Source organism: Trachypithecus francoisi, unplaced genomic scaffold (assembly GCF_009764315.1).
Source record: "Trachypithecus francoisi isolate TF-2019V2 unplaced genomic scaffold, Tfra_2.0 Lachesis_group14, whole genome shotgun sequence".
In the NCBI taxonomy this organism is placed as follows: Eukaryota; Metazoa; Chordata; class Mammalia; order Primates; family Cercopithecidae; genus Trachypithecus; species Trachypithecus francoisi.
In genome coordinates, this window is record NW_022681459.1 from 47279583 (window position 1) to 47296515 (window position 16933).

The following is a 16933-nucleotide window of genomic DNA, read 5'->3' on the forward strand; positions in this document are numbered from 1 at the left end:
TGGTAGAGATGAGGTTTTGCCATGTTCCCTAGGCTGGACGTGTGTTTTTTAAACAATTACTTGGAAGGATTAGAGGGGGAAAAGGAGGCCAGAAAAAGAAAATTCATTAGGATGACATTTGCAATAAATCCAGCAAGTGATATAATGAGGTACTAACTATAACAGTGGGGAGTCAAATGTGAAAGATTTAAGTGACTCCCCCAAGGTCAAGGGTCAAGAGATCCACCAGAACCAAAACCTGGGTCTCTTGGTTGCATTGATCTGGGAATGGTGTATAGAATGGATTTGAAGAAAGACCACTATAATGAAATTTCTAAGACTTCTCTTAGTCTTAGAATAAGTATTACTTATTCTAAGTAGAATAGAATAATAATAATAGAATAAGACTACTTTTGTCCACAATATTTATTTTTAAAGTCTGATTTTATACTATTAAATAAACTGTGGCCCAAAATGAATAATATAATAATACCAACTAGCACAACATTCTGGCAAGTAATTAAGTAATTTAGTATAGGCATATTAAAATTTAAGACTTAGCCTTATAATACAGAAACAAACTACTCCATCATAGAGAAAGCGTAGGGACTTGAAATATATTCTTTTGTAAAAGTAATAAGCTATTCTAAGACACAAATCTACAAGACATAATCCTCACAAACGAGCTTCCAAACAAGGCTTTTAAATGAAACTCCATCAGAGAAATCATTTGAGAAGCCAGATTCACATTTTATTAATGTGACAAGTATAACAAGATAAATATATCATATGACTCTCAAATGACATAATTAATGTAGTTTATGTGACATATTCCTATTAATGGTCTTTTATTATGTGTGAACAGTAAAATAACATTAGATAAGCAATGAAGAAATCCAATCAGCAGCAGCTTTCCTGAAGGTTTTGACTGCAGTCTTATTTACACAGTGTTATCTGATACTAATCCTTGGATTTTAAAGAGCAGAAATAGCTTCAGAATTATAAACAAACGTGTTCCTAGGAGATGAGCATTTTAATTACTATCATTTCTGCAAATATAAGATAAAAATAATGTGATGCATAATATAGTCTCTTGACTAAAGGTAAAAACAGGGGACAGTATATTTTTCCAGGCCAATAAGGTTATATGAATAAAACAATCATGACACTGGATGGGGTACCTGGTTGACAGAGCCTGGTACTATGTTTTAACCATGACTTCCACTGAGATTTTGCCAAAAGTGTGATTTCCCCCTTCCTACTATTGTCTACAAAAGATTAGAAATGAGTGACAAGATATTCTGGTTTTCTTTAACAATCCACTACAGTCTGCACCTATGAATCAATTGAAATATAAGAAAGCCTAAAAGTACAGGTTTTAAAAATAGTTCTGGGCAGGGCGCGGTGGCTCAAGCCTGTAATCCCAGCACTTTGGGAGGCCGAGACGGGCGGATCACGAGGTCAGGAGATCGAGACCATCCTGGCTAACACGGTGAAACCCCATCTCTACTAAAAATACAAAAACTAGCCGGGCGAGGTGGCGGGCGCCTGTAGTCCCAGCTACTCAGGAGGCTGAGGCAGGAGAATGGCGGGAACCCGAGAGGCGGAGCTTGCAGTGAGCTGAGATCCGGCCACTGCACTCCAGTCCAGGCGACAGAGCGAGACTCCGCCTCAAAAAAAAAAAAAAAAGTTCTGATTTACTTTTATATCAAATAAGTATATATTGAGCAACTATATTATCCTTGGCACCAAAAAAAGAATTGTAAAATATGGTTCCTGAACTCAAGGAGTTAAGTGTAATGAGGAGGCAAGATATATACACAAATAGAGATATATGCACAAGGAGACCAAAAGATTACAACCAATAAAAGACAATCCACTTACAGAGGCACAGACTCTAAATGCTCCAAGAATTCAGAGGTAGGTAAAATCACTATGTTTTATTTTTCTCAAGAGGAAAGGGGAGCGGGAAGAAGAGCACCTTGGTGCTAGTATCTAGAAGTGAGGGAGCAAAGCTGTGCTTAACTTTCGTTTATTGGAATCATCTCAGCTTTATCTTTCTTGGATAAAAATCCCTGGTCAGAAAAATTCCCAAGTATAATGGTAAATAACACATTTTTTGAAGTAAATAAGGCCTGGTCCAATCCTAGCTGTGACCCTACCATGCTATGTGACTGGGTAAGTCACTTCACCCCTCTAAACCTCAGTTTGCTTATCTGTAAAATGCAAATTATAACACCTATCATCTCACTGGATAAGAATTAAATGAACACATATAGGCCTATTAAAGATGACTAGCATAGAACAAGTGCTTTTAAAATTATAGCTGTTTATCTGTATGGTATTAAATGCTATCGTTAGCATGACAAGATTGGATTAACTGCCCAGAATCTTGCTTTATTTTAAACCACTTTTTTGAGGTATGATTGACATAGAAAAAGCTGTATACTTCTTTTTTTTAAGACAGAGTTTCATTCTTGTTGCCCAGGCTGGATTGCAATGGCGTGATCTTGGCTCACTGCAACCTCTGCCTCCCAGATTCAAGCGATTCTCCTGTCTCAGCCTCCTGAGTAGCTGGGATTACAGGCGCCATCACTACACCTGGCTAATTTTTTGTATGTTTGGTAGAGATGGGGTTTCACCATGTTGGCCAGGCTGGTCTCGAACTCCTGACCTCAGGTGATCCGCTCGCTCGGCCTCCAAAAGTGCTGGGATTACAGGCGTGAGCCACCATGCCTGGCCAGCTATACACATTTAATTTATACAATTGAATGAATTTGGACATGTAAGTATACACTTGTGAATCTTGCTTTTTAGCGCAATTACATGGCTCTTGGTGGGAGACCTACTGTGCTCTAGAAGACTGGGACCTAAGGTCCTCATTGATACTGGGGGCAGAACATGATTACTTTTGTTCTGACAGTTTCTTTGTGAAAAGGTTGCAAACCCTAACTGAATATTACAGACTCACATCTTTAAAAAGCTTGTTTTAGTATTTAGATTAATCCAGCAAGTAAGCAGAGAAAAGAGAGGAGAGAGCTCCCCTTCAATCACATACCCCAGCTGCATGCTCAGTTAGAAACAAAGATATCTAGAACCTATAATCATTCTCTTACAATGAGCCTAGAATTTAGAAAAGCCAAAACTAGTAGTGACTGACAGGACACCATGATAGCAAGCACCACAAATGCTGCTTGGGGCAGCACTCTTTGGATGATCTTCCCAGCTTTGTTAAAATCACACCAATGCAGTATCACTTTTCATCTGTAGGGTAAATGGTTTTTAAGAAACCGTTTGGTTAAACACATGGCATGTGACTGTACCACTACAAATGTGTTAGCAGACCCAGCCAGAAACCATGGCATTGATCTGATCATGTGAGTATTCTGGCAAGAGTAAGAAAATAAACCTAATCTTTGTGAAGACTTACTGGTGCCCTACCAGAGTAGGATATCTAATCTCTTCCAAGGGAGTTCCCATTTCCAATGTAGAAGAAGCAAGAATTGTTCTCAAGCTACCACCAAATAATCACATAGTATTTGATGGCTCAGCTTATTTTTTAATCTTCTATGAACTCTCAAGAATTGTATCTGGATCTTTACAACATGATGATATGATATTATTAATACAGCGAAAAAATACAGCCTTCTGGTACAGCAATTTAAGCATCACGGAGTGAGTAAATACTGCAGAGTGAATCCTAACACTTGAAACAGAATCTTCCAGAGTCCAGAAATCCACCTGACTGCCAAGAATAATACTTCCGTGGTTCAAGCAATACCAGTACCCAGAGGGGTTTCCACAGACATAACCACATGAGTTACTGCATATTGGGTAAAATAGAAAAAGCAGACGTTTATGAATGTACAGTTTGCAGACATCTTAAGACTACTCATAAACATGCAATTTACAAATATAGAAGAAATGGGGGACTTTAGGAATACGCAGCATCTGTTTAAATTGCTTAATTATATGGTTTCTTCTATGAGTTTTCCTCGTTCTGTCTGTATTGGGGTTGGAGGTGGGGGTGGGAAATATATGGGTCTCTCAACCAAAGTAAATGAAATCAGTCTAACTGAAAGAAGCTCTATGATGAGAACTATTATAATATGTGAAAGATTCTTGACTTCAAGATGAGGTAGAAAAGACAGGGTCAGAGGACAAAATCCCATCAATTAGATATCAAAGAAAACCTTTCAATTCACCAGGCTATGCTGAGGCAGGGTTTGTTAGATTCTCCAGCAACAAAACAAATGCACAATATCTTCTCATGCACCTCACACGATTTCTATTTCAGTTCTGATATAAAACACGGTATCACACGTCATGCCACAAAGAAAAGAGTCAGTTTAGCTAGTTCAAGTAAAACCCAGGCAGCTGCTAACAGAGACAGGTCAAGGCTGGGGAGGACCACAGCACATTCAGTTTGCTACGTTTTCCTTCAGAAAAATGTCAATAAAACCCACGGCCAAATGAGGTATTTGAAGTTTAAAAAAAAAAAGAAAAAAAAAAAAAGGCCTGTTATGCAGTGAACAACTGGGTTCACCTAACAGTTAGGGGCAGTCAGACAAGTTAGCAAAAGGGAGCCCTAGCCAAATTACAGCAGCCAACAACTTGAAGAAAGCTGTCTTTCTCCCTCGACGTCCTAGGGTAGGGACCAGTCCCACATTTAGAAACGTTATTTCTGGGACCAATAGCAATTTATTTTGATAGAACTGCTGGATTTTTTTTTCTTGAGTTCTCAACAAAGGAGCCATATTAGGAAATAATCTCACAAAAAGCAAAGTGCCCCCTCCCCCTTTTCCCCATGATCGATTCACACACGCTGGTGCACGCTGACACGCACAGACACACGCCCGTGCACAATGGCCAGCGCAGGCACTCGCACGGGCCCACGAGGCCTCAGGAGCCCCGCAGGCTGAAGGCCCGGCTACGGCCAGCCCCAGGCGCTCAGGCAGGAGGACCCTCGGCCCACTGCCCCGGAACCAGCTGCTGGGCTGGTGTGCTGGGGCTGCTCGCCCCCCAGCGGGGCCCTGGGGAAACAGCTGCCAGCGGCTCCTAGCCTTTTAACCCCTTGGGGAAATAGGTGTTATAACACCACCTGCGGGGCCTGTGTCAGGGGTGCAGCCTCAAATCCACTCCCGCCCCATGCCCCACCATGGAGCAACACCTAGCAGCTCCTGGCTGGCTCCTGCAAAGCTAATCGTGTCGCTGTCTGTACAGGACTTTTAAAGCAAACGGGTGTTTCTGAGCTGTCACCCCTGGGGGTCCACGCATATCACGAAGGAAAAACTTAGAGGGCAGTGAATGCAGACCAGACTTGGTAACTCGTCCCTAAGGGACTGATGCAAGCCCTAAAGGGACCAGGGCTCTTTGGACCAGCTGGCCCAGCGAACTACGGAAGGGGTGGAGAGACCTGAAGGCAACCGCCCCGTGTCACCCTTCCCCGGGTTGGGCTTTGGGGCCCCGTCCCCTCTCCAGGACACTTACCTTCTTCCGGGGCTGCCATTTCATCATATTTGTAAAGCCGATACGTGGAACATCAAGATGTTGGCTGGGGGCTGGGGGCAGATGCAGGGCAGCGACGACTGCAAGTCATGCTGCCTCCCTCCCACCCCCTAATTCTTTCCCATATTCACTGCAATGGGAAAAGCCCCAGGAGAGTCCAGTCTTTTCGCCTTCAGTTCAATGAAAAGTATCCCCAAACCACGAACACACTTCCCACCAGGCTAGGAAGTCCCAGCAGCCACCGGCGTACTCCTGCCAGAGCGGGGCATTTTCCCGGCCGGTGTCTGCAAAAGGAGCCTGAGGCAGGGTTCTCCGAGCTGACTGCAGAGACTCTCCCTCAGAGAAGAGAGCGAGAACGCGAGCTGCTACAGAATCCCAGCCGGGCTTCTGCCATCCAAACCCCTTTTGGCGAATTCTCCTCTTCTCAGAAAAGATTAGACAAGCAATCAAACCCTCACGCGCAGCCTGGAGCAATTCCCACAATTCTGGGTGTATTTCTCGTTTGTAAAATTTAGCAAAGAAAATTCCAAAGATCTGTAATCAGAGCTTCTTTACGCTGTTTTCGCTTCCTTCTTGGATAACTTGGGAAAAGGATCTGCCCTCCTCGAAATGCCTACCTTCCCTGAACACTGTAAATAGGAAAACTTGGTTTGTGTGTTTAGATTTTTTTTTTTTTTTTTTTTTTTAATTCCCAAGAACCTTAGTGGGGAAAGGCTGGAAGGAAATCCTGCAAGAACCCAACTCCACAGCTCAGTCTGCACTAATGACTTCCTTCCCTTCAGTGCGAGCACAGCCAGCCCAGCTCCAGCCACACAGAGCAAATGGTTTCTGGGTCTTAGTGCCACGACATCTGCTCCAATACAAAAAGTAAACCATGCAGTTTCAGAGGCACCCAATGGCTCCTAAAGAATCAAAGCCAAAAACACCTACGTGGTCAGGAAATCATTTCAAAAGACATACTTAGACTTGTAAGGCAGCTATATCTAGAGGGAAAAAAAGGAAAAGGAAAGTACTCTAGGCCAAAATCTTAATTTCTGATTTGAAGAAAAAAGATTTGAAGTATCTGACAGAATAAAATATTTTAATCAAGAATTTTACCCCCAATGAACTTTAATAGATTCCATTTCCTTCTCTAAATTTAGCACTAATTTCATTACTATGAAAAATATTTCTATGGGGATCGAGTTACATTCATCTTCTGTGAAACTATTCCATCCTATTTAAGGAGATACATCTACAAATATAAAAATATTATATACTTCTATTATTTACCATCCAACATGTCTACCAACTCCTAAACCACCATAAAGCTGTTTTGATAGTTGGGAATATAACAGGTAAACTACTAGAATACCAACTAATATGCACAATAATAGTAACTGATGTACCAATGTTCCAACAATGTTTAACTTATTACCGTCAGACTTCTGTATGCATTCCCAGGATTGGCTAATGTGTGAGATTATATGCAGATTGATCACTAGCTATATCAGTATAAGTAAGCCATTAAAACACCCAAAACAATTAGTTAACTCAAAGGGACTGCTTTTGAGTTCTTTTCTACGCCTGAGAATCTGAAATTCAACAGAGGGCATTATCTTTATAATAATAATATTAACAATTTTAGCTGAATGAACAGGTACTATTTTTTGAGCCACTAATCTATGCTAGAACCTATGCCTACATTCATTATCTCACAGCCCTGCAAGGAAGGTCTTATAGTTCCATTTTCCAGACACTGAGATTCAGAGTGCTCATTTACTCAACCAAGACCACACATGTAGAACATAGTGAGGCTAGAATTCAGACCCACAGTGACTCTACCAGAGCTTATGCCTTTTCTAGGACATGCATCATAGCTACACGCCAACTTCTCATCTCAATAAACTTACTAAGTACCACTGACTTAAGCACCTATTATTTCACTGCCAGTCTCTGTTCCAAGTACTAGAAATATGAGTAAGATGTTGTCCCTGCTCTTGAGAAGATTACATAACTGCAGGCGGCAGTCACAAATAACTCCAGTACTCTGTATATATTTGACATATCAAAATCATTCTGGACAACTTTACTTGGATATGCTACTAGCATAGAAAGATCAATAAATTCTAAACTAAATTCATCAATCTACTCCAAAATCAGTTCTCTTCCCAACTTTCCTTTCTCTATCTACAACACCATTATTATTCCAGGATCACAAACTAAAACCTAAACATCATTCCTTATGTGTAGTCTACCACCAAGTCCTCTCTCTTTTTTCTTAGACATCGCAAATTCCTACTGCTGACATCTGAAGCCAGAGCCTCACAAAACAAACATACATTAAGTACCAACTAGTTGCAAAGCATCATGTAGGATACAAAGGTGTAAGACTCAGTCCTTATGCTAGAGAAAGTTACAAAGAAGTTAGGACAAAACCAAAAACCTATAAGAAGACAACCAGGCACTCATTGTTTAGTCAGTTGAGCAACAAATGAGCTATGTGGTCAATAATTTCAGGTTCTCCAGGAATTACCAAGGATAAATCATCAAAAACTGGGATGGTCAAGGAAGACCTCACAAAGAAACTTGAAGTAAAAATTCAGAGGAGACACAACTTAGTCTGGAGCCAAAAGCCAAGGTGCTTACCATGGACTGTAATGCCTGGGACTGTAATGCCCTTCAGGATCTGGACTCCTCCACCTTTCTGAGCTCACCTTTTACTCTTTTCCTATTCCCTTACTCAGCACCTGCCATACTCCCCTCTCACTGTCCCCTGAACATGCCAACCATACACTTGCACTCTCTGCCTGGATTACTATTCCTCCAGATGCCCTCTTGGCTGCCTCCCTAAGTCCCTTCAGAAGTCTACTCAGATATCATATAGAAAGGCTACCTCTCACAATCTCACCTAATACACATTATGACTCTCACGCTGTTTCTTTCTACCCTACTTACCCTGTTACATTTTCCTTCATAGCCCTGATGATATATATATCTATACACACACACACACATATGTATTTCTAAAATGTTCATTCACACCACAAGAACATAAATTCCAAAGGAGCAGGGACTTGACTCTGTTATAATACCAACACCCAGTGAACAGTGTCTGACACCCAGCAGGCAATCAGTCAATATTTGTTGAATAAAACAATAAAAGAAATGGAAAAAAGACAATGAAGAGAACAGTGTGAGCAACGGAGGCAGACACGTTTAAGATGTGTTCAAAATACAAAATAAAAATACCGACCCAGTATCTAAAATACAAGTATGGGGATGTTAGAGGCAGGGACTTTGTCTTGTTCAACTTTGTAATCCCTAGTGCCTAGAACAGTGCCTGGAACAGAAGACGTACTCAATATTTTTAAGGCAAAAGAATGAACAGGGTATGAGGGTGGGAGGATGGAGAAGGAATAGTGAATAAATTCCATTCCATTCCATATAAAGATACTTTGGCAAGGAACGTTGGAACCAAATGGCTGGGAATGATGACTCTAAGGCGATGTAGTTTGAATGTTTATCCCCTCCAAATCACGTGTTGAAATATAATCCCCAATGTTGGATGTGGGGCCTGGTGGGAGGTTTGGGTCATGGAGCTGGATCCCTCATGAATGGACTTGGTGCTGTCCTCATTCGGAGTTAACTTGAGATCTGGTTGTTTAAAACAGTGTAGCACCCCACCACCCCCGCACCTTGTTCCCGCTCTTGCCATGTAATGCACCAGCTCCCCTTTTGCCTTGGGCCATGACTGTAAACTTCCTGAGGCCCTCACCAGAATATGTTGGTGCCATGCTTCCTGTATAGCCTGCAGAACCATAAGCCAATTAAACCTCTTTTCTTTATAAATTATCCAGTCTCGGGTAATTTATAGCAATAAACAGTCCTGTATAGCAATGCAAAAACACACTAACAGATAAGGCAAAGAAATTTAGACTTTATCCTGTAAGATGCAGAGCACTGAAGCTATAAACAGTAGGAAAAGGGTATAGTTGAAACTGTATTTTTAAGCAATCTAATATATAACAAACTATTAATTATGATTTTTATGGAGCTGTTTTTCCTGAAAACTCTGTGCCTGATTAAAATGCTTATTATGACCATTTGACAGAAAACAAAACTGAAGTTCAGAGGACCTAAGTAACCTGTGCAATGCCACAGAGCCAGTCAATGGCAACAGAAGAGCCAGAATCCAGGGCTCTTGCTTATAAACCACTGCCTGGGTGATGGGGCTACAATTGCTTTAGGAGTTAAGAGAGAAGTTTCTACTTTCTTTACTCTACTTCTGACTTGCTATGTAACAAAAGTTTTCAAAAAGGGAAGGCAAGTAACATAAATAAGTGAAACAGAGACAGGTAAAAAAAAAAAAAAAAAAAAAACAAGGGAATTGTGAGGATTGTAAACCTAAAGACACATGAATCATGTTAAAAGGGGCACTGCTAAGCAACTCAATTGATGTCCTTTAGAAATATCAGTTCAGCAATATCAGATCCTCTAAATTTTCATGAGAAGCTAAAAATTTCCTAATTTTTAACTGTTTGCTCAATAAATCTAAAGCATCCTAACAGGCCAAACAAAACATGCCTATAGGGCTAAATTCCATCTGCAAGTCCTAATTTGTGACTGTTGATTTAAATCACTCAAGGCTTCAGTTTCTCATACATAAATTAAGAGATCCAGTAGTTCCTAATCTGTCGGGGTGATTTTTCTGAACGCATCTGTGAATCCATATGCATACCACACATGGTATGTAGACTGAAGGCTCAGTCTTAGGCTCAGATGTTGCTAGACTTAATAAAAAGTTATTTAAACTGGGGGTAGGAATACAGAATCTGAGGACAGTAAACTATATCAAGAAAGGAGAAAATATATGTATGTTTCTGTAGAAATAATCTAAAACTTCAAAGTGATACAAGGCTTTAAACTGGTTTTCAATTTTTTAGGTATATTTCCTTTGGGTCACTTACTTGTGATCTGTATAGCACTTCTTTCCCTGCTGTCTGGTGAGTATTTTGGCTTTTGTTTAATAGGTACCACTCGACAAAAGACTATTACCTAAAGTCTTTAAATACCCACACCATCTTAAATTACCTTATTTTTTCTTCTTTCTTTCTTTCCCTTAATCCAAATTGCATCTGTATTTACACCTGAAATATTTACAGAATTACTACTGTATCAATATATTTTTTCATTAGGAATGATTTATATAGAGCTACTAAGCCAACATAGTTCAGAATGTTAAAATTTAACATTATTGTTTCAAAGATCCAACATCAAACAGTAATTACACATTTTCCGAGGTCTGTAGGTATTTTTACGTCTCCTTCATTTTTTAACATAGCACTTTGCAGATCACTTCTCTAAATGCAAATACTGTAGAACAGTCTATTAAAATAGTATTTTACTCAATAACCACTTGCCTATTCAAATCTGAACAAAAGCAAGAAAGAGAAAATGAAGAAAACACATCTTTTTCCATTGTAAATTTCTTCAAGATTTCCTAAGGAGTGATGTATCTGACATTGATCAAAGGGTAAATGCCTGAAAAGGCTAGCCTCGTACTTATTTACATTTATTGTGTTTTAGAAGTAGAAATTTGAAAAATTTGTTCAAATTTTGAACCAATTCAAAATTTGTTCAAAAATTAACGTACAAATTTTGTTCAAAATTTTGTTCAAAAATTTTCCTACAGACCTCTAAATTATGTTCAAGTATCTAAGGAGGTGTTAGAAAAATAAAGGAACAAAGGTAGAAGTGTATTTGACACCAAAAAAATGTTGCCTCATTGGTGACATTTCACCCAGTTGGGTAATCTGAGAATCTCAAGGCCTCACTTTGCTAGAAAAGAAATTAAAATAACTTGTTGCAGGAAGAATTCTGCCACACAGCCCAGGTGATGCAGGACCATGCTCCCATTCCCCTAGCAGAAAACTGCTACAGATCACTCCACAACATTCAAAGCAGATCACCTCTGACCTTACCCATCTGACTTCATTCCACGATCAGGCAGCTCCAGACAGGCTGAAGTTCCACCCTTTAAATTCAACACATTTACTGAGTACTTGTTAGGTACAAGGCAGTGTTGTAGACACTGTAAGAAAACAAAAATGAACCAGATGATTTTGCCTTTGAGGAGGAAGGAGTTTGGTGGAGGTCAAAAGAGAAGACAGGTACACAACTAATAAAAATAATAATAACAATAGCAGCTAACACTGACTAATCCTGCTATTTATCTGACTCTTAAGAGCCCAACTCTTAGCCCAAGCTACATGCTGGAAGAACGGGAATAACTAGTGGCATATTCTCTCATTAAGTCTAAGGAAGCCCTAAAGAGTAATTACGTCTGAGTGTAGTAACTGAGAAAGGTTTCACAGGAGAGGTGCCACAGTATTCTCTCAACAAGCAGGGAACACAGCATGAGCCAAATCATGGAGGTATAAAAGTGTGAGCTACATTAGCAAGCATCTAGTAGATCTGAAATCTATATGCAGGCCAAGCTGTAAACGACCTTTGGAAGGCTGTGAATGCTATTCTCTTAACAATACAATAATAGCTACCATTTATTGAGTATGTGCCAAGCATTGAAATATTTTAACATTTTTTATCTCATTGAAATAACATCTTCCTAACACTCTTATGTAGAGGAACTATTATTATGCCCATTTTATAGGAGAGGAAGCTAAGGCTAAAGAATTAAGCAAATTCCCAACGTATCATGGCTAGAAAGTAGAAGAAAGGAAATTCAAGTCAGTCAGATCCAGAGCCTTGCTTTTAACTTCTGACTTAGAATACAATAAGCCAGAATAAGATTTTAATTAAGGTACTGACAAATCTATCTGAGTTTTATGCTGATAATTCTGCAAGTATTGTGGAGGACAGAAAAAATAGGAAAACAATAAAGGCAGGAAGGCCAAATAAGTTTCTGTTGCAACAGAGCAATAAGGAATGAAGAGGCCTTGAATTAGGGCAGCAGAAACAGAAAAAGGACCTTTCTGAGAAACATTTCACAAGTCAAACACATCCTAGGAGCATGTTTCATGAAAGGAACCAAGAAGGATTTAAAGGTGGTCCTCAAATGTTTCACCATCCGTTAGAAAAAGAGACACTCCACTAACTGAAGTATAGATCACAGAAAAAAAAAAATTGGATACTAAATTCTGTTTAAGACCTGTAGGATCTAAGGTACTCAGAGGCAGAGGGATGTGAAGTACGTAGGTGGAGGTATGATCTACAGTTAAGGATATATATTGATGTAGATATTGATATGGATATTGATAAATAGGTAGAGCTATAAAGAGATGGGGGCTACTGACATGATGATTTTATATATATATAAAGCCTATGGTTTAAAAAAATTCTTCCAGTGATGAAGTTTGGAGCAAGAAGAATTTTAAAAGGAGAGAAAAAGAGAGATCATAAAATTGAATCTTGGGCAATACCATACTTCTAAACACAACTGACTTCACTGCTCAGATGGAATGCGAGACTTAACCAGTTTCCTGAGGCAGCAATTTTTATTTGGCCAATGCTGCCTGGTTCAAACCCTAGATCCACCACTTACTAGCTGTGTGCTCTTTTGTTACTTCATTTTTCTGTACCTCAATCTCTAATTCTGTACATGGAGATAATAATAGCACCTACCTATGATTTTTGAGATTAAATTATATATGTAATTATCCACACACAAGCACACACACAATGTATCCTATACATATGATAATCCTATATGTTTAGTATTGTTACTCTACTTGTTGTTTTACTACGCTAACTCTGAACTTTTTTCCTCCTTCACCATCACACCATGGACTTTCTACAAATTATAAGGGCTGCAAAGTACCAGAAATAATGCTCATGTGTTTCAGTGGTATAATCATTTTTCTAATGGGACTTCTGTTTCTTTATACGACACAGCAACTGGGACTAGGCTTACTCTCCTAACATAACTAAAAAACTGGATAACATAAAGGAAAAATACTGCTTTCCAAATGTTTCAGACCATAGGCGGCAGAGTACTATGAACCTTAAGACAAGCAAAACGAATGACATGAGCCTTATGATCACTCTGACTTTCAGCCTGGAGGCACTTTCCAGACTACAGGGCAGAAAAGGGATCCCAAACAGAGCACAAGTATCTTGCTGAGTTGAGAAAACAGAGATCAGTGTTTAAGGAGGACAAAGTAGCTAGAACATTCGGAGTACAGAATTGGAGGGGGCTACGCAGACATGGAGCTCCAGAAATCAGCACAGGAGTCCTCTTAAGTTTTGGCTGAACACTAAGTTGCCAAAATATGGTGAAACTCCACAAGGCAAAGTGGAAGCCATAAGCTGAACAACTGCCAGAGCTCATCAGGACTGCAAGACTTCCAAGCGTCAACCAGACAGAGTGATGGGATATCATTGAATACCTGGGACATTCGGCAGAGACCTCAGAAAGGTCATGTCTTCGCAGAAGGGGTAAATTAGCCCAGACTAAAGTGTACTCTTAACTCACTCTAACAAAGCTTACAAACCAACCTTGAAAAGTGCAATACTCTTTCAAGGAAAACAACAAAATCCAGGACTCAATGAAAATGTCCAGCATTCAATCATTTTCCAATGATGCTTATGAAAGAACACAGGTGTTAGCCTGAAAATATAGTAAGTCTGCACTTAATGTCATACATAGGTTCTTGGAACTGCAACTTTAAGGAGAACAACATACAGCAGGTGTCAAATAACGTCTTTTATTCAACATCATTTTTATAATGTTAATGAGAAAAAAAATTGATTTCATTATACATTAGTTCACTTAAAGTCACAGTTTCCAAGAACCTATCAATAATGTTAAGTGAGGATTTACCATACTTACTTGTTATCTCTTTGGCAAGCAGTTAGTCTTCATCATAACAATGCTATGACTATGGTATAAATTTTCTTACATAAATCAGGTTAATGGATTATAAGTTTGGCTACAACCTTTTCTCTACCAGATAGCCACAGCTATAGTGCATGTGTAATTTTGATATTATATAATTAATTGGGGGAAATTTCAGTATGTCATACTTAATTAAAACTTATCTGGAATAGATTCAGTGGTCACATATTTGGGCCAGAATATACAGCTTTGGATTTATTAACTTTCCCAAAGAAACCCTAAGTATTCAGTGGTAGTGACTCTGTGTGTGTGTGTGTGTGTGTGTGTGTGTGTGTGTGTTTTAAATATGTACACTTCATTAAAGAAAGAAGCTTGAAGTGGGGGCTTATGGACTTGTGTGTTTTTAATCAAAAGAGGTTGGCCAGGTGTGGTGGCTCACGCCTGTAACCCCAGCACTTTGGAAGGCCAAGGCAGGCAGATCACGAGGTCAGGAGATCAAGACCATCCTGGCTAACATTGTGAAACCCCGTCTCTACTAAAAATACAAAAAATAAGCCGGGCGTGGTGGCGGGCGCCTGTAGTCCCAGCTACTTAGGAGGCTGAGGCAGGAGAATTGCTTGAATGCGGGAGGCAGAGGTTGCAGTGAGCTGAGATTGTGCCACTGCACTCCAGCCTGGGTAACAGAGTGAGATTCCATCTCAAAAAAAAAAAAAAAAAAAAAAGGCTATATTTCTCTGGCTATGGTAAAAGAGATATAGGGAAAGTGGATCTTTTCTTAATCCTCAAGGAGAAAACAGATCATGGGAAAAGACAGTCAGTAGGGATAAAATATTCTTGAAGTGTATCTGGAGGCCCTCTAATGACTTGTTGCTTAACTCTGCACTTACCCTAAGCAAGCAAGTGCATTATATTCACAGAATTGAAATACAGACATGGAATGTGACAATAACCATAGTCATTTGGTGGGGAAATGAAGTGGGGAGGTTAGGGAGGTACTTTTTACAGTTGTTAAAATGCCTAGCATCAGAATTGCCATCCTCTGTTTTAGGGAACTTCACCATTATCTGAGTCATGGTGGAATATAAAGAATATCTCATGACAGCCACCAAAAAGTTCAGATAATTACTTTCCCCTACCATCTGAGTTAGGATGAAGACACAATACCTAACCCCAGTTCTTTACCAGAACATTGAATGTAAAGCAAGTGACATGAGGAATAGTGGCAGAGAGAAACTGCTCTGGAAGTAGCCACAGCAACATCCAGTTTCTAGGGTCATCAGTACCAGAGGATCTCATGGGGTATCCTATATCCAGCTCTAACAGTGATGGCTCAAGTTCTGGAAGCCAGGGTACAACAGTTGCTGTATACAGTTATGGATGAGATGCAGGTACCTGTTTTCCCTTGGATTCTGCCCATTATCTAAACCTGATTTGCCAGCCACCTTAATGATTCTATGAGCCACCCAACATCTTTTCAATAAAGTCTCCTTTCAACAAAAACAGTCACAGTTGCTTTCTGTTACTTGTAACTCAGAACTCTGACTGACTAGCAAGACACATTTGATTTTGTTAATATTAAAACACAAATTTTTCTTGCATGAACATATCGACAGGTCTTCTGCCCTCTCTTCTGTCTATAATTATTCCTCAAAGACCTCAGCCAGTCTTAAGCCTCTAACTACCATCCCTTAATTCACGATTCCCATATTTATGCCTCAAAAACCCACTTCTCTACTGAGCTCCAGAGTTGTAACTGCCTACCCAACATCTCCTCTAAGATGTCTAACACACATCTCAGACTTACACAGCCAACAAATCTGGTCCTTCTTCAATTTTATTTTATCTCAGTTAATGGCATTTCTATTCATCCAGCAGCTCAGGCCAAAAAGTTTATAGTTCCCTTTGATTCCTCTCCTTTCCTGGCCTCAACATCCAGTCCACTAGCAAGTCCTCAGCTCTCTCCCAACAAAATCTAATCCAAATCTTGCCCCTTTATCATCACCTCTACCCTTTCTCTTCAGCAACAGATGCCATCAACATCATCTGGTCTACTACAATATCTTTCACTCTGCTTCTTGTGATGCAGTCTCTTAGTGTAGCCAGAATGATCTTTCTATAAATTAGGTTGTACATTTCCCCCTGCTGAAGACCCGCTTAAGGTTTCCCTTTGCACAAAATATAAAATCCAAAGGCTTTAACATGGCCTACAAGGTCATACATGATCTAGCCTCTATTTTTCACTCTCATTTTTTACTATACCTTCCCTTAACTGTGCTGCAGCTATACCTGCCTTCTTATGCTTCCTTTATAACCTTGTTAATTGCAGTTATGTCTACCTGGAACACTCTTCCTCCAGGATAGGTATTTCCTTTTCCACATTCAAGTTTCTTATCAAATAGCAAGTTCCCAGAGAGGCTAACCCTGACCAAAATTAACCCACCCACCCCCATTCCAAATGATTACATACCCTATTACTTTAGTTTGTCTTCTTCAAACCACTTATTACAATTTGAAATTACATTATTTCTCATTTAACCCCTGTGCATCCAATAGCTTATAAGCTCTATGTAGTGCTATCTGTATTTGTTCTCCACTGTAAATCCAATCCTT

At 39.7% G+C, this 16933-nt stretch overlaps 1 protein-coding gene across 3 annotated transcripts in view; it reads right to left on the bottom strand.

Moving 5' to 3' along the window:
* Positions 1-16933, bottom strand: part of TTC28 (tetratricopeptide repeat domain 28) — a 740148-nt gene that overhangs the window by 464655 nt on the left and 258560 nt on the right. Inside the window, exon 1 of one of the 3 annotated variants that reach the window (XM_033233091.1) lies at positions 5470-6971. The exons of the other annotated variants lie outside the window; for them this stretch is intronic. Coding sequence (XP_033088982.1) covers positions 5470-5496 — 27 coding nt within the window. The 5' untranslated portion in view covers positions 5497-6971. Of the gene's footprint in view, positions 1-5469; positions 6972-16933 lie in introns of those variants that run through there. 3 annotated transcript variants of the gene reach the window in all.